This window comes from Syngnathus floridae, chromosome 9 (assembly GCF_059516105.1).
Source record: "Syngnathus floridae isolate MCC-2025c chromosome 9, RoL_Sflo_1.0, whole genome shotgun sequence".
NCBI lineage: Eukaryota > Metazoa > Chordata > Actinopteri > Syngnathiformes > Syngnathidae > Syngnathus > Syngnathus floridae.
The window spans coordinates 9,068,563-9,094,395 of NC_142421.1; the positions used below are offsets into that span (position 1 = coordinate 9,068,563).

Genomic DNA, 25,833 nt, shown 5'->3' on the forward strand with positions numbered 1-25,833 from the left:
AATTATTATAGTTACACTGTAGTTTATTCATTCATACAAATTCAACACAAGTTGGTGGCCTGCTTTGAAGCGAATCAGGCACAAAGCACTTGTACTGTCATTGAAGTGTTACCATCAGTCAAGCACATTAGAAAAAAAACATACAAAGTAATTGCACAGGTTAATGTACGTTTAACGTACACCCGGTTTCCCTTTTAACACTGAACCATGGGGAAATATTTGGATTAAAAGGCAGAGGGATACACATCTGACATAGTCAGAATTGTTGATGGAATGCGAGTTTTTAAGTCAAGATTGCAGCATGTTTTCCTCCGATCCTTTGAAATGTTTATCAAACATTTGATTACTGGCATCTCATAAAAAAAAAAAAAAAAAAAAAAAGAAACCCCACTACAGTACAAAAAAAGAAATAATTTGGAATGCATAACTACGGTAATCATAAGGCATATTTGGCTTGATGTCCACACAGTGAGCTTCATCTCAGACGGATGTTCCCTCCTTTAATTCCACATACTCTCCCTTGACAAGAGAACGCAAAAGTAAGTCAAACCAAGAAGAGTTGTCATTGCATGTACTGTAAAAATGTGTGAAGCTTTGCGTCGGCTCACCTTGGTATCTAGGTGCTCCTGTAGTGTAACCACCGTCTCTCGTTCTTTACTCAGCTGCTCCTGTGTTGCTTTGAGAAGGTGCTGGAGCTTGGTGGCTGCCTGGCCCAGGTCTTTGGACAACTTCTTCTCCTTCTCCAGACGTTCCTGAAGCAACAGCAAAGGCAAAATTACCGCAACAGTAAAATTTCAAATGCCCCAAAGGTCAAAATATTTGGAATCCCCCCCCCAAAAAAAAAAATCTGGACAAATGTGCCTTTATACAATAAACTTCATAGGTCCAACCGCTTAAGAGACTGCAGCAGTGTTTTGATTTTTCTTAGGTTTTTTTGCAACACCAAAGAACGCCGTCAAGGATGGCATCTCGCAAGTGGTCATCGTATCAGATTACATTTTATACACGCATATTGTAGGCCACTCTGAAATGTTTCAGATTGTCTGACTGAAAGCCACTATTCAGTAAAAACCTTCCCTCACCGGAAGTAGTTGGTAAACAGAGGAGAGTTCAAGTCTAAAACGGAGCATCACTACCATCTGCTGAATTTAAAGGGAAAAAATATTATGTTGGGTTAACACTGCAGCTGTGTACCTTTCAATAGCTAACTGGCAAATAATTCAAAACCAGAAAAAGTACAAACTTTGGATTTCAAAGTGAACTTGTGTGAAATAAGTAAGATGCCGACATTGTTGGAAACTGGAACGTGACCATACCTTGAGCTGAGCAACATCTTCCGAGTCACCTTGCTGTGACTCTGCTGAATCTCTCAGAAGATCCAGTTCAGCTTGAAGCTCTGTGATGGTTTCCTGGGCCTACAAGGAGTGCCAAAACACAGAGGTCATCAAAATAAACTGTCTGCAATAAGTAACAGTCATTATTTATCTTATTTAATAATAATAAAAAAATAATTCCCAAAAACTGTCTTTTCGCCCCTTCAAATAGCAGGAGCTCTGCAGCATTTTATTGTGAGACGAACTGACACTGGTTTCTACCTGCTGAAACTCTTCAGACAACTTCTGTCTCGCAGCCGTCTCCCCTTGCAGCTTCTCACTTGTCTGATTGAACTCGGACAATACCTGGTGACGCACAAACACTGTTAATATAGGTGTGTGCGTTTCAGCAACCACTCTTGTGTCAAACTAGCACCACACATCCGCATACAGAAGCTACTCCACCTGCAAGTTGTCTTTCGGCAAAAAACTCTAGTCAACAATGCTACCCAGTCATTTTCACATACAAGTGCAGAGGAAGCTTGCATGCCATTTAAGAGGCGAGTGTTAGTTGTGAGAGCACATTAAAATACACTAACACAGTGGTTCTTAACCTTTTTGGAGATACCAAACCCCATCAGTTTCATATGCGCATTCACCAAACCCCTCTTTATGTTGGGGGGGGGGGGGGGGGGGAATGACATACCAGCTGATCAGTGTGACTTCTGCTGTTGCCTTTGCAAGACCAGTTCAGATACTATGCTTTATCACGAATTTACATGACATTCAGGTGTGTTCGGCCATCCGCGGGCGGGGGTTGAATGACATATCAGCTCTGCCGAACCCCTGAAGCCGACTCACCAAACCCCTAGGGTTCGATCGAACCCAGGTTAAGAACCACTGCACTAACACATGTTAGCATAAACACTAGTAATGTCAGAGCAGGACTGGACAGACCACAAACAATACTTGTTTTATTGTGATCCGGGTGTGTATCCGCTTTCTGTTTGTGTGTGTATTTCTTTTTTTTTTTTTTTTTTAAATATATTGTATAGTTTTTTTTTATTATTATTAGCCTGGATCAAAAGTATTGTTGGCAGGAGTTATTGTCCTGTATGCTCTGGCAAGAAGTGCCTGGTGCCCCAAGGGTGCCTTGTGCCGGCTGCACCCTGACCTGACTCGGATGAGCCACTGTGGGGCCGTTCTGTTCGGGCTGGCCGCTCAACGCGACTTGGCTCAGCTGCTCTCTGACCTGAAATGGGAAGTTGTGGCTAATCACACACAAAATACTAAGTTCACACAGAATAACAACTGTGACACCTCTTCTCTTTCACATCAGTGACACTTCCGCAATTGCTTGTTTACAGGAGGCATTTTAAGTCTTCACACTGAGCTTGAGAGTTTCTTTAAATTTTATCTGATACCAGCACCCTGGTAGATTAATATGCAGGTGCTTTACACTGAGAAATTCTTTGGTCTGGTGTTACGTCACTAAATCGTTGCAGGAAAGGCACTAAAAATAGCAGCGTAAAAGCTAAATGAAGCAGGGAAAAATGTGTGGTGTGAAATGTACTATATTTTGCTTTTATCCGAACCAGGGAAGTAAATCATTTCAAATGTGAACACATCATGAATGAACAAATAGGATTCCAGCAGTGAAAGTGGGGTTGACCCCCATCAAACCTTAGCAAGTTCCTCCTTGTGTGCCTGGACCTCCTTGTGGGCCAAGTCCAGCTGCTTCTGACTGCCAGACAGCTGCAATCTTAGCTGAACACAGAATACATCGTGTGGATAAAATGTATAAAGAAGCTTTTTTTTAATTTTTTTTATTTATGCAACTACCTGTTCCATCTCCTCAGCGATGCAATGATTATCCGACTGCTTCTCCAGCTGTGCTTCCAGAAGCATCATCTGCTCTTTCAACTGCAAAACATGAAACAGTTTCAACATTATTTTGATTCTCAAAATGGAGGTCTGTGGGGGAAGGGAGGTGGACTAACAAACCTGCTTTATACTTTGCTTCTCTGACTCGAATTTTTGTACTTCTTCTAAAGCCTGGTGACAAAAGAAATACTGTATGTCAGAGAAAAGCACGAAGGGATCTAAGTGTCGCAGCTGCCTGAACGAACATTTAAGCCAGGTAAATATTACTTACCGCTTTCAATTGCTCCTCGGAGTTCGACAATTTAGACCTCCACACCGACTCCTCCTCCTCCACACTCTTCTGCAGATGTTTCAGCATTCCTTCCTGCAGAAAAAAAATGAGACAACAGTAAACCCAAACGGACCATTTAAAGACACACTCAGCCAACATGCTCTTTCCACTTTTCAGGCTTTTTCAAGTGTTTGTGTACTTCTATAGAAAACAATCATTCGTTTACCGTTTCAGCTAAAACTGTCCTGTACTGTTCACACTCTGCTTGCAGGGTCGTGTTGTTCTCCTCAGCCTCCTTCAGCTTTTCAAACAACTCCTAAAAGAAATTCAATTGTGACGTATGGAATCATGTTTAATCAGTATGTGAAACTGGAAAAAAAAAAACATTGTTGCTTACAGGTGATTCCTGACTTGACTTGGATTGTTGGTTGTGCTGTTTAAGAACATCCTGAGCTTTGATCGTAAAACCCTGCAACCAATTTGGCTGAAGTGCACAGAAAGCGCAGGCATAAGATGGCTTTTAAAGGAACGTTACAATCAGAATTAAAAACATATTAGGAACAGTTTCCAAACCTGTTGTGTTTCTAAAGATACAAGTGGGAAGAGTTTTTGGAGAGATTCTTTGGTTTCACTTTCAAAAGCTTTTAGCTGGATCATTGCAGCCTGAAAATGGACAACACCATCAGCAAAGTGATAGGAATGCAACGTGTTCTCAATGAGAATTCAAAACATACTCACTTCATTTTGCTTTGACTCCTTCAGCTGCTCTTGTAGTGATATGACAAGGGCCTCCTTCTCTGTCAGACTAAACACAACCATAAAAGATAAACTTAATTCTCTCACGCCTAAAAGTAGAATGCACTTTTGTCTGAAGCTGCTTTTACCTGCTCTTTATCTGTTCTGCAGAGACATCTGATTGCTGTAAGGCAGAAGGCGTGACATAAACAACAACAAAAAATCCTGTTATTCTGCATGGAATGGAATTGAGGCATACTCACTGTAGTGTCCTTTACTTGTACCATCTCTTTAAGGTTTTTAAGTTCATCTTGAAGCGAGGCGATGAGGCCGGCATCCTCACTAAAGAGACGAGGAACAAGTCAAAACAATCAGAGCGTATATGTGACCAAAATAAACAGTGCCAAGTCAACCAGCTACATACCTCTTGAGTCTCTGCTCTAGCTCAGAAATTGTGTTCTCCTGTAAGAATTGCAGGTCATAAATTGCCAGGCCATTCGCAATGCGCAGATTTTATTCAACACAGTAGTTGTGTTATGTGAATGGAAAACCTTCCCTCCTTTCATACAAAGCACTACATAATTATGTCTATTAGCTATGCTTCCATAAGCCGATACTGCACTCAGCTTCCCTTTCTCCTTCCTATATCCTTCTTACCCCAACTTGTTTGTCACTTGTAGTATTACTGACCTGCATTTCTTTTTCTTTCTCTCATTCTTCCCTGCGGCTGTCGTGCCCTACTTCTGGAGATGCAACTGGCAGCGGCGCCGCCATTGCCCCTTCATATTTATCTACTGGCCGGGGAAGGAAGTGCTGGAGTATCGAGGCTGACTGTTGGCTCACAGAGCCTGGGTTCTGTTTGAGGTCTCTTCCTTAGAGGGTAGTTTTTCCTTGCCTCCATTCGCCAAGCTTTAAGACACCTAACTTTGATTGTAAACTTATGCTATAAAAACTAAATGGATTTGACTTGTTTTTAAAACTCACCGCTGCCGCCTTCTTTATCTGAAATTGTTTCAGTTCCTCTTGAAGAGTGTTCAACTGGTTATCCCTCTCCTGCAGGCTACACAAAACACGTACAGTTCGATTCAGGCATATTTGGACAGTGTTTCAAAGTCGTAAAAATTATGCAGGATTGAACTACTGTGATTGCGTGTAACTACAAAAACAACAAAACTGGCATTTCTCAAACCAGTTCTGGAGCTCCCTAAATATATTTAAAAAAAATAAACATTTACCTGAGCTTCAATTGCTGCAGTTCTGCAGCATTTATCTGCTACGTAAAAAAATAAATAAAAATACACTGTTAAACAGGATAGGCAGTCAATGATCGGAAAAGCGTAGCTGACAAAACAAAAAGTCACCTGCTCAGAAGCCTGTTGCTTTTCACTCTTACTGGCCTCAAGCAAAGAGTTGACGGACGCCAACTGTTGCACAAGCTGTTGTTTCTCAACCTCTGTTCCCTCTAGCTGACCAGTGAGAGTGTCCACCTGAGCGGCGCGTTCCTTGACCTGAGCTTCAAGATTTCCCATTCGCACCTGAAACTCTATAAAGAGGATCAGCATTGTCAGTACATGCCATTCAAAACAGCAATTATAATCTTTGATACACATATAACTAAAATAATAATAATAATTACAACAATAATATAATTACAACAACAATATAATAATAATAATAATAATAACAATAATAAATCTTGACCTGAGAGTGCACTGGTGTCCTGCTGGGCCTTCTTCAAAGAGTCCTGCAGGGTGTTTTTTGCCGTTTGTGTAGTTCTCAGCTCCTCACATACCTCCTCCAGTTTCCTTTGCAACCCTTGCTGGCTCTCTGCATGGTTGGCCTGACAGTGTCAAAAATAATTTGCACAGGTCAAACTGCAGGAAGAACAAAGTATGTGATCCTTTCCGAAGTTAAAGTCCAACCACAAAAATACTTAAAACTTCAAACATTTAAAAGAAATGGTCGAGAAAGATGGTTCGTGATTACATCCACATATTTATATTGTTATTTATTAGTAAATCAATTAGGGCGGGCAGTTAAGTCAGGTTTAGACCTGAAACTGGAGCAGGTTGAGTTAATAATTAAAGAAACTCGACAGCTGACTTCCAGGAAACTCTGAGTCAATTGCTACCCATAAACAGAAAAGAAACTGCATGCCAGAAGTGACAAATCAGATGACCAGAGGACTCAAGATACAAAAAGTATATGTACCAAAGTCATTGGTTGCTGCATTTTTTCTTTTTTGTTTAAATCAAAGTTGGAGAAGAGAGACACTTAAAACATACAAACTCTAGCATTTTTGTGTGCCTACATACCAACTTAGTTTGTGATGTCAAAAAATTAACTTCTCAATTAGTCAAGACCCAAGTTTGTTGAAAATCAATTAACTTTATCTTACTAGATGTTGAAAAATAAATTAAATGGCCAATCTAACCTGCAGCAAAGACAGCTGCTTCTCTGTGGCAGAGACCTTGGCCTCCAACCCTCTCCTCACATGTTCGTCAGTATGCAGAATTTCAGTCTTCTCTCCAAGTTCCTTGGTTAGCTTTGCACATTCCTGACGCAGTTTGGCTAGCTCCGCATTTTGTCTGAGGACAGGATAAAGTCAGAGAAGAGCATTTTTGGACCACACGCATGCTTTTAAAAAGCAGATGTGTTGACAATGTGCTGAATGTAAACTTACTTGCTCTCAGCCTGACTGGTAGCTTGGTTGAGAGCATCACGGAGGATAGAGTTCTCCTGCTGGAGACGGGCCAGCTGGGCATTGGGACCTTTTTCTATCTGATCTTGCAGGCTGACAATCTAACAGAGTTTCACATTTTTGTTTTAAATGAGTCATATTAGAAACCGTATTGTGTGCAACTGGCTGATAAAGCAAAACTGCTTAGCAGAAAAACATTATGTGAATCACAGGCTAAAACCAATCCTGACTATTAAAATACCTTGGCAGTGAGCTTCTGGGATTGTGCTACATGGTCCTGGTAGCTGGCCTGCATGCGAGCTTGCAAAGCAATCATTTCCTGCTCCCTCTTGCTTAGCTGAGAGCTCAGCCTGGTCTCAACACTAGCCACCTTAGACTTCTCAGCAGCCAGCTCCTAATCAGATATGAGCATAGGGTCATTCCGTATTCTTCCAATTTTACGATAATTGCCATCTGGGTTAATATTTTGTGATGACTGAATTGAAGCTAATAATGTTCAAATATCATGTAGATTAATTATACTGCATATTCAATGACAGTACAGCCTCAACAATTGAGAATTTGCATGGAAAATTCATTCGCGGGATTCAAGTCATTCAAAAGTACATTTGAACGCCATCCTAACATATTGCTAAATTTATGATTTGCTTTTTGGCAGCTGGATTCAGGGACTACAGCTGGATTTTGGTTTGAGAATGAGATGTTCTAACCTTAGTCAGCTCTCTCAGACGGTTCTTAGCTGCAGAGGAGTCTTCTTGCTGAGCCCCCAGCTGTTTCGCCTTCTCCTCCAATTGTTTCTTTAGCATGGCCACTGGGTCTCCTTTCTGAGTGGCCTGTAAATGCACAGCAAGCACATTAACACTCGCAACCCTTTGTGCAAACCACGTAAGCAGCGAGTATACAAGGTTCATTCCATACTATGTGCCAGGTGTCCTGGATGATGCCGCCTTTCTCGGACAACATCTCGATGAGGCTGTGAGCTTCTCTCTCACTGAAGACCATGCTCCTGATGGTGGACACCAAAGTCTTGTAGGGTAGATACAGTGGAGTGTCAGCGGAATCCCCAACTTCCACTGTAGAGGGGAAACAGTACAGTTCAAACAAGTAATAGAGTGGCAGAAATTATTAACTGTTCACAGATGGCTGGTGAAAGGAGGCTCAAGGTGAAATGAGTGCATTATGGCACCAGGGCAAAGAGAAGCCCAAGGAACCTGAGAATCACACCCGCCTCCCAAACTATTGTTCAGGGTAGTCTTTGTTGAGGCAAATCAGGACAGCCATGTTTAAACAAGCTTATCATGCTCTCTGCTCTCCCAAGTGCCACTGCTGGCACTACTTTCCACAGCAAGAGCTGTAGGCTGCACTGACACAGCATTGCATTTGAAGAAAGCGAGTGTATGTCTCAGTTACAAGAAGAAAGCAGACTCACATTGACCAGTGTTTTTATGCTATTTTTTTTTGTATTTTCTAATCAAATGTATTGATTTTTTCCAAACACAGATGTTATGAAATAGTAAATCTTCAAAAAGTCATTCGAGACTTTTAGTTGACTGATATACACTATATTTGGTGACCTTTTGGGGGTTTCTTATCTCATACGCGACACAGCTAAACTAAATTGACAAAAATAAAAACAAACAAACTTGCTCTAAAATCGAACACAATATGATTTAAAACATGTTAGATCATGGCAGGCAGACAACAAACCGCATAAATGCCGAACTAATTTTGAATTTTTAACTATAGTCAAATCTACAATATAACAATATTTTAAACAGGATGGGAAACAGAACGGGTGGTCTTCTTCGACTTACCACTCTCAGATTTTTTCTTGGAGGCCTTCTTCTTGGGCTCCTGGGGTTTTGGTGCACTAGACCCAACTGGAGGTACAGCCATGACGGGAACATCTTTAATGACAGATTCAAGAAGTGGGGCAGACTTGGCAGGTACCGCTGAAGACTTGGTTGGAGCAGCAGCAGACTTGGATACAGCCGTGGTAGACTTTCCTGATTTGGTTGAGGCGGCTGTGTCTTTGGGCGGGGCGGACTTGTCTTTGGGCGGGGCGGACTTGTCTTTGGGCGCGCCGGACTTGTCTGTGGACGCGGCGGACTTGTCTGTGGATGCGGTGGACTTGTCTTTTGCCGCGGTGGACTTGTCTTTAACCGGGGCGGACTTATCTGTGGACGGGGCGGACTTGTCTTTGGCCGGGGTGGACTTGTCTTTGGCCGGGGCGGACTTTTCCTTGGCCGGGGCGGACTTTTCCTTGGCCGGGGCGGACTTTTCCTTGGCCGGGGCGGACTTTTCCTTGGCCGGGGCGGACTTTTCCTTGGCCGGGGCGGACTTGTCCTTGGCCGGGGCGGACTTGTCCTTGGCCGGGGCGGACTTGTCCTTGGCCGGGGCGGACTTGTCCTTGGCTGGGGCGGACTTCTCTTTGGCCGGGGCAGATTTCTCTTTGGCCGGGGCAGATTTGTCTTTGGCCGGGGCAGATTTGTCTTTGGCTGGGGTGGACTTATCAGTGGCCGGGGAGGACTTATCTTTGGCCGGGGCGGACTTATCTTTGGCCGGGGCGGACTTGTCTTTGGCCGGGGCGGAGTTGTCTTTCGCCGGGGCGGGCTTGTCTTTGGCCGGGGCAGACTTATCTTTGGCCGGGGCAGACTTATCTTTGGCCGGGGCGGATTTGGGTGAAGCTGGTGTGGACTTGCCTGAAGCGGGGGTGGACTTGGCAGAGGCGGGGGCAACGTTATCAGATTTGGTAGAAGGCGAACCCGATTTAGCCGAGGGCGGAGCAGACTTAGAAGTAGATTTGGTTGACGGTGAAACAGGAGAAGCCTTGGAAGGTGCAGAAGTTGTGGGAACTACTTTGGTTGGAGCAGAGGCGGCTACAGTTTTGGCCTTGGCAGGTTCCATGGCCTGGACTGAAGGAACTGATGAGGATTTGCCCGGTTGAGGCTGTGTGGAGGTTTCCTCAATCTTGGCTGACTTCTTCTTCTTTTTGTCTTTAGGTGAAGGTATGGGTGAGGACTCGGGCACAGGTGAGGATTCAGCAGGAGTTGGGCATTGTTTGACAGCTTTTGGCTTCGGCTGTGCAGATTTAGAGGCAGGAGCAGTAGCCACAATTGGTGAAGCAACAGGCTTGGGGACTTGACCAGCTTGACCTTTCTCAATGTTTGTTTTAGCTTCTGGGATCATTCCATTGGGCTTTTCTTCCTTTTTCTTTCCACGGTTCTTTTTGTCAGCTGTTTTGTCCTTTTTCTTTTTCTCTGTGCTACCTGACAGTGTCTTACCTAACTCCCTACGCTGTTTCGCCAGAGCCTCTTCATAAGAGGTCTCCTTCATCGAGAAGGTAGACACAAGAGCAATCCCAACTGCAGAGATCACCATGAATCCGCCAAAAACTAATATACCAAGGGTCTGGGGGTCAAAGATATCCATTGTTCAATGTTAGTTCACCTAAAAAGAGAGAAATGCATCTTTTAACATGGATTTGTGCAAACAAAATGAATGAAGGGGGATCCTGGGGTCCAAACATAAGAGATTGCAAGCATATGCATAATACCACCAAGTGGCACAAGAAAGCGCTTCTGTACTTACTGTTTTTTACATTTATGGCCACTAGTTTCTTTGCATATAAATTCCAGCCACGTTGTGGTGCTAAGGACCCCCAGTCAAGTGGCTCCAAAGGTTATAAACTGACAAAAAAACTTCTGTCAAAGGACAAAATGAAGACTCTGAATTAACTATGTCTATCTTTACATGCCCTGTGATTGTCTGGAGACTAGTCCAAGATGTACATTGCCTAACGCAACAAAGCCAGCTGGGCTTTAGATCACCTGCAACCCGAATGAGTACAAGTATTACAGAATATGGATGGATTGGTGGATGTTACATTTTAGTATTACATGGGGATCAAGCATGGTGACATGTTACTTAAAATAAGCAATACCGTTTTATAACCATGACAGTTTAAACTGGGATTTTTTTTTTTTTATTTCCACTACTTCCTGAATCAGAACTGTATTGGGCTTGGCTTTTTGTTCCACTGTATCTTTATTTTCTCTTGAATCCCCCGAAATTTAAAATAAGCTATTGTTCAAAACAATGCAGAAAAAACTCAAATAAAATAAATATATTTGTTGTGAACATGCGGAATGACTGGAGTTTATAAAAGGTTTCCTGTGCCTACTCAATGCGAAGTTTTTCCAGATAGCCTTTTATACCCGTAACTGCCTCAAGATGTCACTGTTCTGCAATTTCAAAAACTCTAGCCTCAGGCTAAAAATCATGAAGCAGGTAAATCCAACTCCCCAAATAAGTGTGCAAAGAAACTAATTTGAATTCAGTCTTTTTCATGAGCTTTAATTTTTGCAACACTGGACATGAAATGTGGTTAACTTGTTATAGTTACATATTTGTGACATTAAACTTTCTTAAATGCATTACACATATGGACTTTTTTTTTAACACGAGCGCGTTTCGTATTTATATTATTTTCAGAAAAACTAGACTAGACTGTAAACTCACAGAGTAAAGAGACTCTTTTCGTATCAGGGTCTAAAAATTGGCAGCGATAGAATGTCACGTCACACATCAAGACATCTGCGCTCGCACTCTTCTGATGACTGTCCCCCTTTTCTTGCAGATTTGCACTCCTTTGAATAAAGACCCCAATAGTATAATCTCAAAAGAAAATCTACTGTATACAGATTAAAAATATTCACAGTTGTATTTAACTATTATACAACAGCAAAAAATAGACCCCCCCCCACACACACACACAAATAAACTCTCACATAAATAAGTATTTTGATAGTTGATGTGTTGTATGAAGTGAAAAATATGCTCAATGGAAAATAAAGTTAAACACGCAGGTAAAACTCGACGGGTGTCGAGTAAAGTCAAGACGTGTACATTGCACAGCAGCCGAGTTTCACAGGGGCGCGCGTACGTGCGCAGGCACGCACTCACACACTCACACCTATGAAATCATACCTTTATTGCATTCATTTTAAAGCACAATTCCATCTATTTATAACTCTGAACAAACTTCCGCGTATTCAGTTGATGTTGGCGATTTCTTTACTGCTGTACTGCCCCGGCTAATACTACAATCCAAAGAGGCATTAAAAAAATATCTGTCAAACAGGCGTACTAGCAAATGTAATGCATAATTGTGAAATTACTCGTGCATATAATTATGCATTAAATCGCTCATTTTCACGGTAGCAGATTAGCTAACAGTCGGAATCAATGAACTTGGCTAGCGACGTGAACTTTTTAGAATGACGTGTCAAGAGAACTGCAGCCAAAACGCTATAATATGTGCAGACGAAAAGCAAATTACGCAAAATTAACTAACAGCGAAGTTTATGTGCATAAGTAGGCAGATTTGGTTTTAGCAGGCGGTAGCTTGCCAAGCTAGTGCTCTCCTGTCTTTATGAATCTGAAAATTCCTATTCCCACTCTACTTACCTCGCTATTGATGAGATTGTGTCTGCTTGGGTCAAAGAAAAAAATGAGGGACTGCCGAGAGCTTTCAGTTGTAGACGTAACAATTGCGATCGGGCCGTTCCTCTGTATTTGCAGCTGTTTAGCTTAGTTGCGTTTTCTCAGATATCTTCTTCCTAACTACGCCGGGCAATCGCTGGACTACTGTGAAGTCGTGGCACTTCTAGCTGGCTAGACGTGCTGGCCCCGTGCCCCAGAAAGCTAGCGTTAATCCTGGGAAACTCTGATTGGCTGGAATGCATTCTCACAGGAAATGGGATGGCTGGGAGTTGTAGTTTTTACTTTACTTGCCGTGGGTTCAATCTGTTGTTTTTTTTTTCTGTCAAAGAACGTTTTTGTAAAAAATATACGTATATATTTATATTTGAACAATTTACAATTTAATTTCAATATTGTATACCGTTACTTACTGAAATAAATGTATTTACATTTCACGCTGTGTTTTTTGTTAATAGTTAAATAGTTAAAAATAAATAAATAAATAAATAAATAAATAAATAAATAAATAAATAAATAAATAAATAAATAAATAAATAAATAAATAAATAAATAAATAAATAATTATCAACTATCAAACACAGAATACAATGTCCTCTTTGGGAAACTGTCTTTATGAAGCAGAGAAACTGAATTTATGGCACCTCAGCACATATTCCCAATCAACTATCAGACATCGAGTAGGAGTCCACGGGCCATGAATCAACCTGAGGGATGTGTTGCATTACATGAGGCAAGAGATGATCATACCTGATAGACGGGCTTTTTTGACCACTCCAATACTTTAAAACTGCATTTTAGAGAAAACAAATCCTTGTGGATAGCCTCGGGCACACTTGTGCAATAAGTATGCTGTCTAATCTGCATCTTGATATGCCACAGCGGTAAAATTACATGAGCGAAATAGAGTTGCTCACTAACGGATTGAGACGGACTTGGGAAATTTACCCAATAACTTTTCTTAGATTTTTTTAGCTCAAATGGGAGCATGAAAGTATTGAAATTTTTGTTAATAATTAAGACAACAATTCCTCCTTCAAATACTTGTTTTTGCACTGGTCGTGTTACTCAAGAATTTTTCATGTTGGTTGGCCTTAAATCAATCTAGTATTAAATATGAAGTTATAATCTAGGTATACAAATATTACGCAATGAGAGCATTTGCCTTGTTATCATAAGAATCATTCAAAAAGTGGGCGGCTTTGTTAGTTGTGTTTGACAGCAAATACCGGGCTGGCCAGGGCACACTGACATTTGGAAAGGTCAAATATTGATTTTAGACATCAACGTATTATTTTTGGCAAGACATAGGTTGTACTTTAGAGACAATGTTGCATACTGTGCACATCGAGGGTTGGTAAACTATCACTCAAATCTCCATTGAAGTCCACCTGTCTGTCAAAGTTTTTCTATACATACTAAAACTATTCTTTTTGCAATTAGTTTCACAGCAGTTTTGCTGTAAATGTCTGCACAACTTATCACAAATACACAAACCTGTAGTTTGCTAAACTACTTTAAAAGGTTGTTGAACCATAGGACAGAACCTCAGTGCGGATCTGCTGATTTTTCTTTTTAGCTTTAATATACTGGCATTTTAATGTAGTCCTACCAAGACGTGAGAATGGTGACTCTTCGTCCAGTTTAGCCGTAAATCACAGGGAAACTATGTAAATTAGACATCTTACTTCACAATTAGTCAAATTTCAAAACTGCTTTAGAAATAGGCATTAGGCAGTACATTAAAGATTGACTTTGTTGTATGATTTCACGCTTCATATTTGAGCAACCACTCGACAGGCCCCTGAAAGTTTTTACAAACAAATAAAAAGTGAATTTTCCACAATGGGTCTTCTTTAAAATTGCAAATCTATCAACATAATTATCCGGATATTGGAGAAAACGAGACCTGGTCTTTGGACCATACTCCCAAGATATCTATTTGTTTGCTCTAATCTCGTTGCCAAACTTATCTGTTTGCACTGATGAGTTGGCAAAATTCCATGGGTGCAACATTTGCAGTTTCAGCCAATCAGAAACTTCAGGTCACTGACTGTAGTTTTGCTGGAATCTATGGATGTAAACGGTCCTCAATTAATCGGCAGAATTTCCGAGTTTTCATTTTACAACATGAGAATGTATTCCAGATGACAGCTGAATAACCGAGAGCAAAGTGATACAGTAAACTATTGTATTTTGATAAATAAATCTAAGAGCTGCTTAGTTAAGGTATGACCGGTAATGAATTGCAGTTAATGTCAATGTACTTTCATCTGTTTACAGAATTTGACTTTGGACCAAACTTGGGAAAGTAGGATTTATTCAGTATTGTTACAAATGTATAAAACGCTATTGTTGAGTAAGAAAAGTAAAAAGGAAATCACACTGTTGGAATCAGAAATACATTCTTTTAGAAAACTATATTGTATTAAACACACCACTGTGCTTGGTGATGATTGTGAAACTTTTTTGTCATCATAGTGCATTATATTTGTAATTATTCTGATACTTGTGAGCCTATTGTAACACATCAGATCAGAATTTAGGCAATTCAGGGCAGAATAAAGTAACATACCAAATAGATTTGAAAGGAAAAGAATGCAGGGCAGTCAATTGGAGGTAGGGAGGAAGGCGATGGCATAGTACTTGATGTGGAGGTAGTGCAAGAGAGTGCCTTGTACACACAAAAGTATAAGTTGTAAACCTTACGTTTGATCTGATACATAATTTGTCTTAGCTCAAATAATTGAATCTCGATATTGTCAAACTGTATGTGCATCATTAAGAATTGTTGCTTGATGTGTGATGTAATTTTAAAAAATAAATGTTTGGCTTTTGGTGCTGATGCTTTAAACCAGATACCAACACAAAAGACACAAGAATGAGAGTATCAATGGAAATAGAAAATCTTTTTAAGTATTGTAAAGCAGAATCTCATGTATAGAGCCTGTGATGAGTGGCAAACTCAACTCACTGGGGAGATTAAGAAGTATCGTGCTGAAAAGTACACCAAAAAAGTTGCGGTTTTCTATTGTGAGCATAGTATGAAAATGAGATGTTACAAAAAAACAAAAACAAAAGATAGACCTTACCAGTGGAGTCAATAATTATGGGTTAGATTTCTATATATTGTGGGGGTATATGGGCTGTGGACTGAGTAAATACAAGAAAACTGTGCTAACAAAGCTGTTGGTTAAGAGGCACCAGATAGGTGAGTGGAAGCAACGATGTGGCTTGGCTCTGTGTGAGATGGAAGGGACATCGGGATTTCATTGGCTGCCACCAGTCACTAGAAAGCAGGTCAAGAATACTTGCCACCCTCTTAGTTCTTGAGCAGCTCAATGCAGCCTTGCAATAGTGTCACATTGTTCTGTGGAAGTTGAAGAAAATAAATGAGAACATTTTTTACAGGGTGCGAAAACAATCCTGAGAGTGAGTAACTAGCCACCCAAAACTATAGTCATTCTTGAAATCCAAACATATAGTATGGTTGCCTTTTACTCTCCTTTAATACTAGATTACTAGCTGCTCATTAGGGTTGCAAGTAAGCTGCATTCCTCCCCTTGGGCAAGAGGAGGGTGTTTATTCTGCAGCGATGGCATTAGAAAAGAAAGGGAATCTGAATTTGAAAACAATACATGCAAGCTACAATAGGGACGTTCCTGTAAAAACATTTTAACGCGATACAAAAGTGCATTACTGCCTTTGTCTCTCAAAAAGGTAGGCAGTGATTTTCTTAGAACTCAGAAATCCACCTGGCTTTTCTCTGGTGTATTTGTCTGTTTCGTTCATGCTAATATGAGAGTGTTAAAGGAAGATCAACAATCACAAACTCGCATTACTCACCTTGGCATGTTTAATCTCCAGTTCAGCCATCTCAATGAGATTCTTTCTAAATGCCACAACTCGCCTGCCTTTGAAACTGGTGAGCTCTAGGAGAAACACAATGTCCCCTTTGAGATACAACGTGCAGCAAAAATTCATATACACTTACCAGCCACATTACACTTGCCTACACAATCTAATGAAGTATTATTTCATTATCCATCCAGTTTTTTAAAGATAATGTATGCAGAGGTGTATCATCTGGGTGCACATTTCATAATAGTATGCCTAATATCAATGTGTTACTGTTGGCTGTGGATCATACTGAATATTTGAGTTACCTTAATTGGTTTAGAAGTTCAAGGTGGTTTACATACAAAAAGAGACATTCAGCAAATGCAATTGTATAAATCCATCCCATATGGATGCACAAACCTTTCTTTCCAGATTCAGAAAGCTTGTCAAATTTCTGTAGACACAGCTGCTGGTGTTCCTCAGCCTGGGGAATGTCCTTGCTTTTCAGTCGAGCCTTATCTAAGGCCTTGTTGGAGTTCTCATAGTCAGCTAATGCGCGAGCTCGTCGGTAGAGAAGATCCTGAAATATGAGAGTGCCAGGGATGAAAAAGAAAATATGACAATTGAATCTTGATTGCAACAATTGTTTGATGGTGTTTGATTAGCATTCCTCAACTTTTGTCAGTCTTTCTTTTTCCCACCTGGCTAAGCTTTTTTGTTTCAGCCATCAATTTCTAAGTTGATGATTATTTGCTAAAAACAAAATTGATCAATTTCAATATGAAAAATCTTGTCTTTGTAGTGTATTCATTTATCATTGTATTCTGTTTTTATTAATGTTTAACACAATGATCTATTTTGGAACTCTGTTCCTATTTTTCAACATAGTCCCTCCTTTGTGAGCCAACAATGTCAATTTAAAAGTGTTAAAGAAATTTAAGTAAACATTCATTCGAGCTGAAGCTGTCATAATTTATATTATTCCACAAAGAGAACATTTTGATTCGTACAATTAAATTTGGTATTTTTGTCTATATGACGATTGTGGCCTTATTTAAATAAAATATATAAAATAACTTGACAATAATGTTTAGCTACTCCACCCACCTCAGTCTGTAAAACAACTGGTGGCACTCACTCACCTTTGCTGCCTGGATATCTCGCATGTAATATCTTAGCAACTCGGTGAGCTTGAGCTCTTGATCAGATGCTACTCTTCCCTCCACTTTCTGCAGGGGAACAAAGGGAAAAGAAAGAAATGTTTAATGTTTAAAATTGAATTCACATTCCCAAAGACAACTGTTTCTGTTGACGGATACTCACTCTGAGCTTCTCAAAAAGATCTGAGAGCTTCTCCATATGCCTGAAAGGAAATAAACAAAATAGACATGAAATTTAGATGCGTTTACCTGCTCAGCAGAATACAGATAGACATGAAATCATTTACCATGTATTTCAGACTATGAGTCACACTTTTTTATACTTTGGTTTGTCATGCAACTTATACTCAGGTGCTTGCATCATAAAACTCAAAATCCCCCTTCCCTAATCGTGATGATGGCAGCAAATAAATTCTAGTTATACTTATTCATATAGTCAAAATAAATTTTGTTCATTCATTATACAATTAAATGTTGCACTCACTTCCTATTAGTTGTGCTATCTTCTGCTGAAAGAGCATTCAGAGTGGATGAGATCTGAATGTAATCTTCTGCGATATCTGAAAAGACAAAAAAAAAGCAAAAATAGACAATGAAGAAAAAAAAAACTAAAACAAAAGAAATATGTAGGGATGTGCAATCAAGTTCATATGAACTACTTTTGTGCGTGCGGGTCATTTTTTCTGCTTTGGCAGTGGAATCTTTAATCTTGCTGTAATAGTCGAGAAGGAACATCTTCTCCTGCTCAAAAAAGTCATCGACTTCCTGTGGCGGGAAAAGAGCAGGTAAGGGACTTTGCCTACAAAGTTTCCATTGATTCAGGACGATCACACGGAAGCAACACCTTTATTCCTGAGATAAGGACTTCATCAGCTGACTTCACCATGTTCTTAAAGAATCCTCCAAACATCTCCTTGGCATTCTTTCTTCTGACACTGAGCTGAAATTAAAAAATGTAAATTGTTAATGCGCTGAACCTTTGGAGTGAACTGGCGGGAAACAAAAAAAAAAAACACTACAAAAGACAAACATATGAATTAAGACCCATGAATAATTTACGTCGAAGGTATTATAACATAAAGACACCACTGACACAAAATGATACCGTTTTGCTGATCACAGCAGGATGGAAGCCACATTTAAAAAAAAAAAATACTTCCCCTCTTTGCAACAGACAACTAAAGAAAGGAAGTCAGCATTATGCAGAACTCACATCCTGGTCATACTCTAGGAAAATCTGAAAGTTTCTGTCTTTGCTTAGAATGGGATGAGAAGAGAGTCTCTGCAGGAAAACCTCATGGACTTGGACAGTTTTCTTGAACACAGCCAGGTACTCACTGAAAATAAACAAGACAAACCTATTGCACCAAGCACTGGTGGGTTAATGTGGATTTCATTCATTTGACACTCACGCTTCCAGCTCTTGCTTCATTTTAGTGTACTCTTCCTTGGTCATAGTGGCTTCACCTTCTCCCAATTTGTGCATCTTCTCTCTTGGGCTTTCAAAGTCAGGCTTTGGGGGTGCTGGTGGGATCTAGAAATGATAAACAAAAGCAGGAAGATTGTATTATAGAGGAATCAAGTTCCCCCAAAATTGGTACAAAGGCATATATTATATTACTATTAGGCCAGCGTAGTCTTCCGTCTCCACCAGCGTGTCATGTAACCAAATGAAATCTTCATGCTGCCGGGGAACCGAGACTTCTGGCTTCTGGAAACTATTAAGTGTAGTCTGGGAAAATAATGAAGTAATTTGTCAGTCTGTCATGGAAATTCTTTCACTATGACAAAAAAGTTTCCTGAAATAAGGTTTTACCTTTGTGTGGACCGTAAACTTGACTTTGTCTCTTTCACAGAGTGCATCAGGAATGTCAATAAGCAGAGATGTGTCATTATTGAGGTCAACAGACACAGAGCGCATCTAAGGAGAAAGAACAGACTGCAACTTGAAAGACTTCATGGTCTTCTAGTTCACAGACTTTGTCAGTAAAAATCACAATTTTTGTCTGCCTTGCAATATAATGTGTAAGCAAGGGTACAATAATAACACATTTTGTTTGAAAGTGGCTTTCAACAAAAGTCAAAATGATCAATAAATCAGAATATTAACAGAAAATAAATGAATGGCCGTGACTAGTTTAAAGCCAATGATAAGTCAGATTGGCATTTGCATGAAGTGATGACCATGAGTCAAATACATCACTACTGATTTAAAAAATGACAACCAAGCACACATTCGCAAAAATGAAAATTGCACGTGTACGTTGCTCAAAGTAATTGAATAAAAGCCACAACATAGACAGACGTATATGGTTATCAATCAATTGGCCATTGCAAGCTGACTGACTGAATGAAGACTTGGCATCGAGCAGCCTTGATGAATGCCCACGAAAGTGATTTATTAAATTCTAATGACGGTCGACTAGTAGATTAAAACGACGCCTTCATTACATTTGCAAGCTGATAGCCAGAGGCTAACGTTAAATGAAGCAAAAAGGAGTTAGCGATCAAACTAGCTAAACCGCCGAACTTATTTTAGCACCTCGAATGTTTTCACCGTAACGTTAATAAAAGAATGTAGAGGCTAGGCTTGTTTTACTTTACCTTTTCCTTGTCGCTTTCGTCTAAAGTGGCTGTCATTACTGGACCGAAGTTGGGAGAAGAGCAGAAGTGTGTGGAGCCAGTGAGAAAAGGAAACGCTGCTGTCTGTGAAGTGAGCAGCTAGCGGTTTGACGAGCTGTCACTTATTTATTTTACTCCGCACTATCGGGACTGACCAAATATTAACCGCAGATCCAACTATATCGCAGTCATGTCTGTATATACAGATGCTAATTAATTTCTTTTTCCATCCATTGGCATAAACATTACTCTTATTTTGCTATCGCAAATTAGTCGTAGTTGTAATGAGACACTGTCGTTTTCTACAGTGGATTGTGGGTAATGTAGTTTCCCACTCCATGAATTGCGCTGTATGATAACACACAGGACTTCAATTCCCAGATATGCAAGTTGTGCCGCCTATAGCGATGGTACTCTGTTACCAGACGGTGGCAGAAAATCGCAAAAACATTGCTTGTTATCCGCATAACTAAAGAAGAAGAAACTTGAATTGATACGAGGAAAGAAATGGTAGTGCTACGGAAGATGTCGGGGCAAGTTCTTGCACTTAATCGCAAATATTTGGTCTGTATTTCAATTATGTGTGCGAAATAAGCAACAACCAAGCTGTCTTATGATACTTTTGCAAAGTAAATATGTTGATTTTAAAAAGTCTGCCTTTCGCCCGAGGTATTTCTGTTGGGATCCTTCAAAACACCTCCCTACCTTTCGGCTTTTTCATCGCCTGTCACCGTTCCAACACCCGCAAAGGGGCGAGTCCGTATAAATCAGTGGACAGTGAGCGCTACTCGTCTCTTGTAAAGTCTGTCATGTCTTCGAGGGTCAGTTCTCAAACGCCCGTCACCATTCAAGCTGAGGATGAGCACATGTTTGGACCAGTTGTCAAAGCTCATACTCAGTCAAAACAAGAGACGATGACCCCAAAAGTCATGCATCCCTTTTTACATCGCGAGGAAACAGAGGAGCCTGAGTCAGAACCTCCAGTCCGGATTGTATTCAACCGGGAGCAAAATCGGTCGTCCATACCGAGTGTGACCAGAATTCTTCAGGCAACACTTTCACCAGAACAGCTCTTCTATCTGGAGAGATGGAAGAGGAAGATGATTGCAGAACTGGGGGAGGAAGGATTCAAAGAATACACAATGAGTAAGTTTCGCAGTATGCCACATGTTATTAAGTAATCTTCATTAAATGACAATTGATCTTCATCAGATTTGTTTAGACAAGGGAAAGTTTTCCATTCAGCCTTGGAGGAAGTTCTCATGTCAGGCATAACAAGACAAGACGAAGAACATGAACCGCATCCACCTGAAGTGATGGGATACATGAAGAGCATCGCTTACATTCTGGAAGATGTCAGCGCTGTAAAAGCAATAGAGAGCAGTGTGCAGCATGACACTCTCAATTACCTGGGCATCGTGGACTGTGTGGCCCGCTATAGGCAAGTATAGTTCTCAACATAAATGCGTACATGCTAATTAATTTGTTGGAAACTTTACTTTCAGAATCGACATTTTACTCGCACAAATGTTGGCTCGTAATTTTCATGCAAAAATGTCCAACTTGTGCTAGTATTTGCAAAACAAAGCAATAAATTGCATTTTTCTTTCCTGTTTTTCATTTGATTGTCCAGAGGTGTTCTGTGTGCTATTGACTGGAAGACTTCAGAAAAACCGAAACCATTCCTGAGCAACACGTATGACAACCCTATCCAGGTAGCGGCCTATGCTGGGGCTTTGAACAGTGACGGCAGATACAAATACCAGGTACTCTATTGTTATGCATGATAGTGTTTAGTGACATGAAGACCACTGCTCATGACCAACTCCTTGTTCTTGCAGGTGGAGAACGGCCTTATTGTTGTAGCTTACAAGGATGGCTCACCTGGCCACGCTCACCAACTAAACCAAGAGCTGATGTTGGAGTATTGGGAAAAGTGGCTGATTCGCTTAGAAAAATTCAGAGAACATAGGTGAAAGAAAGTTGTCATTCATCAATTTTTATCCAACACATTTGTCTTTGTCTTCAAACGAGTTATTACTATGTACTTGTTTCTACTTGTTCAAAAGTTGTGAAAAGGCACAGAAATGGTTGGAAACTGCTAACTGTTACGGGCTTTAGTAACATGTCATTGATACAAGATGATTTACCATTATATTCATATTTGTTGTTTTCATTTCAGATCCAGTGAAAGGTGATTTATTTTTGTTCACGTTAGAATATCTGGAGAAAACCCACAGAAGGACAAGGAGAATTCCGCACCAGATTTCAAGAACAGTAATGTTGGAATAGTCTCATGAAAATTGCTGTGCATACAAATGGAACCTTAAAACATATTTGACACAGAACAGCTGGAAAGAACATCACTGTCTTCTCAATGAATGCAAATCAGTATAGGAAATAATGTTGTCATTGTCATTCACATACAATGAGCCACAAGAGGCTGGTTAAAAATGTTATATACAGTTTTTGTATACAGATAGTTAAGGTATTTTAATATTGGTCAAGAACAGTTATAAACCCTGCATACATACAGGCAATAGGATACAATATTTCTTGATATGAAGAGCTGAAATACTTTTATTTTTATTTTACATTATCTGTGGTTAAACAGTAAAAGTATAGTAACTTGTAACTTAAGCGGTCAGGTAAGCGGGTCATGTAAGGTCATTGTTTCTGAAATGTCTTTCTTTTCAAATCAAATAGTCAAGCAGGTGAGTTAGCCCATCTCACAAAGCAGCCTACCATAAATAAATCATAAATGCCACAGGTTCATTGTGTACAAGCAAGTGAAATCACAAGTTTTGTTTATCTGATCATATGAAAGTTGCTTGTTAAAATCATGCGTCAAACTTAGCCCATATCTCTCTGTAAGAGGGAGCCTCGATGAAACCCAGGATTTTAACTATCTTAAATGGGACTGTGTTGTTTTCCTCTACATAGCAGAACACTGGGTAGCCCTCAGCAAGGAGTCTCTGGGCCATAGTGTAGAGCAGGACAGAGGCGTAGCCTTTTCGTCTGTGCTCAGGCGCAGTATACAACATGCCCATTGCCATGTATTCATGCAAAAGCAGCCACGATACAGGCTGACCCTGGTCATCAGTGATGCAATAAGAAGGGAAGTTGCTGATTTGTCTTACAATTTTCTTGTAGCCTATTTCACCCCCGCCAAACTTCCAGGTTTGATTCACCAGATGAGCATGAGAAAGCTCGAGGGATGAAATCCTTGATTTAATACCACTGTTAAAAAAAAGAAAATGAAAAGCATTAAAAAGTGACTGTAAAACGAATGAATCAATGCAGGGCTTTAAGTAAAAATAGTTTAGAGCCTTTTGTTATGTTATTTTGTTTCATACCAGATTCATATGAAGAAGTATTATTCCCATACTGCAAAAAGAATGTTAAATTACAAGAAAAAGTTTCAACCTGTCAAAAGCTGGTGTGACCAGATGGCTACTATCCGGTAAATAAAAAAGATGTGCACAAGCCAGATGTTCGTAGTTGACTCGTCTCTGTGTGAAAACCTCTTTGACCATGGAGGTGTGAGAACTTTCAAAGCCTGCAATGAATATGCACAGAATAATTTTCATCCAATGGCAAAAGACCATGTGTGTGTGTAATGACTCCACACTGCACAAAAACACAACTTCTTGGGGCTAAAACAGAACTTGTATTTTGTTGGGGCTAAAACAATTTACATTTAAATTGAAACAACCTTTAAACATATTAGCTCAACAAAGCAATCAAGTTATTTACTCCAAAAGAAATTATCTAGTTGTCTTTACGCATATCTTTCAGTTTGAGGACAATGCAAGAGAACTAGTTCCGTAAACACTTTTTAAAATATTTAATTTTTTTTTCTAAGTTTCTTGTCTTGAATGTTTGAGTTCACGCAACTTTTTTACATTTTTTGACTTTTAGCGGACTAGTGGACTCAATACCACTTTTGAAAATAGAAATGTGGTGTGTCAGTTTCAATGAGGCAACATATGCAAATTCTATTAAATTACCTCCAATAATAACATAAGTGCTCCAGTCGATTAAATCCTCTTCTAATAACATTTTCCTCAACACCTTCTCATCCGAGGTGAAGAACATTAACCTTTTTTCCCAGTCGGAGGCTTGTTGGTTCTGTGAAACAAAAACAAAATGTTAAGGTGTGGGCAAAGAAAACTACCAAATTTCTAAATCGGTTTACAAACTCACTTGCGGGTCAGGACGACAAAGAATGACCTTAAAATCGGGCCAAGTATCAACAATGAACTGTATGCAAGTTGGGTTTCTGTTACAAGCATGTAAGAGTCCATAGACCTACAAAGACAGGAAAGGCTCAGCACAAGTTTACAAAAAAAAAAACATTTGAGTTACTTCAACTCAAGATTTAAGATTTCATGAGAAGGTTAAAAAACTTGCAGGTCTACCTGATAACTCTTGGGTAAGTGTTTCAGCAGAACAGTCTCAGCAGTCATTTGCTCATCTTTTTGGAGGACCTTCATATTTGCTTGCTTGACTCCAATCTGTTTTTTTCAGCAAGCTTCACTGCACTTAATGGAGTTCAAAAGTTGAAATGTTATTAATCATTGACAATACATCATTGCTACTCATTTTCATACTGTGCCATGTTGTACATATCTAACAAATAAAATATGATCTTTCAATTTTTAACTTTCCAAGAGACACGTGGTAATGTGTTATTTTTTTTATTGAGCTGGATGACTATGCTGGTTATTACCCAACTCCTGTGAAAATCACAAACATGCACTTTTAAGCACGCTGATAGGCGAAGTTAAAACAAAATAGCTAAAAAGAAAAACAAAAAATCCTGCAAAACAATCTAAATCTGAGCACACTACACATCTCGAGGTATTTCAAATTTGAGGAACCCCACAAGTAACAAAGAACCAAGTGTGCTTAATGCTCTATGTAGTGTACTTGAGTTGATCAAAACACCACACACATTATTGACAGTGATAATCGGGATCTACAGGTTTTAAAATATTAGTGTCACATAGGGCGCTGTACCACTGGAGTTCTCACAAGATGCTGTTCTAACGATGCAGGATTTGCTCTGAATAGATTGTAACTTACCAAATAAACTTGACTACGAATGCTGAAGAAGTATCTGCAGAAAGAAGTAACAATGTAAATACAAACAGTTTAGTTTTTCTAGTCGTTTTGCTATATTGTGCGTCTTGACATGTGAAGAAATTGACAATAAAGCAGACTTTGACACAGCATACGGTTATTCGAGAACGTTAATGCATTAGATTAATATAAACGATAGATGAAACGAAAAGGAAGAATCTCGCAAATAACAGTCCTTAATAAGTTAATGATGTGACGTCTGGGTTGTCTATTGTTTTATCGGCGCCACTCTGTCGTGCAACGTTGCAGGAAAAAGTTTTTAGTATCTTCAACTCACCCGCTCATGAAATCACGAAAGTCTTCTTTCTTACGAAGGAGGAGGCAGGAAATAATGTCCAGTAGGAGGCTTGAAGCAATGCAATACCGTTTCCAAAATAAAAGCTCCCCCGTGTGGCAATTCTATGGTAGTAAATCCAGCCCCCAAGTTGGGTTTTTTTTGGGAAAAAAAAAAAAGATTTGTAGCTGTTTCAACATTCTTTACACACAAAAATTAAATTGCACCCAAAAAACTTGTTTTTTTCAAATGTCATGACTGAGTACCAGAACAAGAGTGGGGAATTTGGGGGTGAGCAAATGGCTGTGTTCCTCCACGCAAAATTCTGATCATAGGTGAATCCTTGAATGCCAAAATGTAAATATGCGTGACTCCAATGTAGCTCA

General features: G+C 39.8%; 4 protein-coding genes across 6 annotated transcripts; 1 reads left to right on the forward strand and 3 right to left on the reverse strand.

Moving 5' to 3' along the window:
- Positions 1-2: 2 nt before the first annotated feature.
- rrbp1a (ribosome binding protein 1a) lies at positions 3-12,623 on the reverse strand. 3 transcript variants are annotated; one of them, XM_088384223.1, is made up of 27 exons: positions 12,374-12,623; positions 8,719-10,354; positions 7,823-7,977; positions 7,615-7,737; positions 7,146-7,298; positions 6,887-7,005; positions 6,638-6,791; positions 5,905-6,043; positions 5,565-5,746; positions 5,439-5,473; positions 5,188-5,263; positions 4,628-4,665; positions 4,467-4,545; positions 4,353-4,387; positions 4,207-4,273; positions 4,042-4,131; positions 3,866-3,952; positions 3,695-3,784; positions 3,469-3,561; positions 3,318-3,368; positions 3,156-3,236; positions 2,997-3,080; positions 2,488-2,565; positions 1,596-1,679; positions 1,317-1,415; positions 609-752; positions 3-519 (listed from the first exon to the last, which is right to left on the reverse strand). In XM_088384223.1, exons 2-27 carry the CDS (start codon positions 10,334-10,336, stop codon positions 481-483), a joined length of 3,993 nt encoding a protein of 1,330 aa, XP_088240349.1. In that variant the 5' UTR covers positions 10,337-10,354; positions 12,374-12,623; the 3' UTR covers positions 3-480. The 3 variants fall into 3 exon arrangements, with proteins under 3 accessions (XP_088240349.1, XP_088240348.1, XP_088240350.1); XM_088384222.1 differs by having other exon boundaries at positions 5,439-5,476; positions 12,374-12,622; XM_088384224.1 differs by lacking the exon at positions 2,488-2,565 and having other exon boundaries at positions 5,439-5,476.
- Positions 12,624-14,709: 2,086 nt separating this feature from the next.
- Positions 14,710-20,332, reverse strand: snx5 (sorting nexin 5). Its single transcript, XM_088384251.1, has 13 exons — positions 20,011-20,332; positions 19,223-19,327; positions 19,028-19,138; positions 18,819-18,940; positions 18,620-18,743; positions 18,251-18,346; positions 18,066-18,171; positions 17,891-17,966; positions 17,570-17,609; positions 17,389-17,475; positions 16,667-16,826; positions 16,253-16,338; positions 14,710-15,776 (listed from the first exon to the last, which is right to left on the reverse strand). Exons 1-13 carry the CDS (start codon positions 20,044-20,046, stop codon positions 15,729-15,731), a joined length of 1,197 nt encoding a protein of 398 aa, XP_088240377.1. The 5' UTR covers positions 20,047-20,332; the 3' UTR covers positions 14,710-15,728.
- mgme1 (mitochondrial genome maintenance exonuclease 1) lies at positions 19,783-23,518 on the forward strand. The gene is made up of 5 exons (XM_088384252.1): positions 19,783-21,174; positions 21,241-21,469; positions 21,662-21,794; positions 21,870-22,000; positions 22,211-23,518. The coding sequence occupies exons 1-5, from the start codon at positions 20,664-20,666 to the stop codon at positions 22,224-22,226; spliced, it is 1,020 nt and encodes a 339-aa protein (XP_088240378.1). The 5' UTR covers positions 19,783-20,663; the 3' UTR covers positions 22,227-23,518.
- On the reverse strand, positions 21,501-25,494 carry LOC148393370 (glycine N-acyltransferase-like protein 3). Its single transcript, XM_088384254.1, has 6 exons — positions 25,117-25,494; positions 24,450-24,572; positions 24,235-24,339; positions 24,039-24,159; positions 23,455-23,587; positions 21,501-23,268 (listed from the first exon to the last, which is right to left on the reverse strand). Exons 2-6 carry the CDS (start codon positions 24,522-24,524, stop codon positions 22,869-22,871), a joined length of 834 nt encoding a protein of 277 aa, XP_088240380.1. The 5' UTR covers positions 24,525-24,572; positions 25,117-25,494; the 3' UTR covers positions 21,501-22,868.
- Positions 25,495-25,833: the final 339 nt, after the last annotated feature.

Excerpts from the sequence above, each read along its gene's own strand:
- mgme1 (XM_088384252.1), top strand. The coding sequence starts at position 20,664 with ATGTTGATTTTAAAAAGTCTGCCTTTCGCCCGAGGTATTTCTGTTGGG. Across the intron at positions 21,175-21,240 it reads ATTCAAAGAATACACAATGA|ATTTGTTTAGACAAGGGAAA; the intron begins GTAAGTTTCGCA and ends GATCTTCATCAG. Across the intron at positions 21,470-21,661 it reads GACTGTGTGGCCCGCTATAG|AGGTGTTCTGTGTGCTATTG; the intron begins GCAAGTATAGTT and ends TTGATTGTCCAG.
- LOC148393370 (XM_088384254.1), bottom strand. The coding sequence starts at position 24,524 with ATGAAGGTCCTCCAAAAAGATGAGCAAATGACTGCTGAGACTGTTCTG. Across the intron at positions 24,340-24,449 it reads ACTTACCCAAGAGTTATCAG|GTCTATGGACTCTTACATGC; the intron begins GTAGACCTGCAA and ends CTGTCTTTGTAG. Across the intron at positions 23,269-23,454 it reads GTCACACCAGCTTTTGACAG|TGGTATTAAATCAAGGATTT; the intron begins GTTGAAACTTTT and ends TTTTTTTAACAG.
- rrbp1a (XM_088384222.1), bottom strand. The coding sequence starts at position 10,336 with ATGGATATCTTTGACCCCCAGACCCTTGGTATATTAGTTTTTGGCGGA. Across the intron at positions 6,044-6,637 it reads AGCAGCTGTCTTTGCTGCAG|GCCAACCATGCAGAGAGCCA; the intron begins GTTAGATTGGCC and ends TGACACTGTCAG. Across the intron at positions 5,747-5,904 it reads GGACACCAGTGCACTCTCAG|AGTTTCAGGTGCGAATGGGA; the intron begins GTCAAGATTTAT and ends TCCTCTTTATAG.
- snx5 (XM_088384251.1), bottom strand. The coding sequence starts at position 20,046 with ATGACAGCCACTTTAGACGAAAGCGACAAGGAAAAG. Across the intron at positions 19,328-20,010 it reads ACGAAAGCGACAAGGAAAAG|ATGCGCTCTGTGTCTGTTGA; the intron begins GTAAAGTAAAAC and ends CTTTCTCCTTAG. Across the intron at positions 17,476-17,569 it reads ATCTTTTTGAGAAGCTCAGA|AAAGTGGAGGGAAGAGTAGC; the intron begins GTGAGTATCCGT and ends GTTCCCCTGCAG.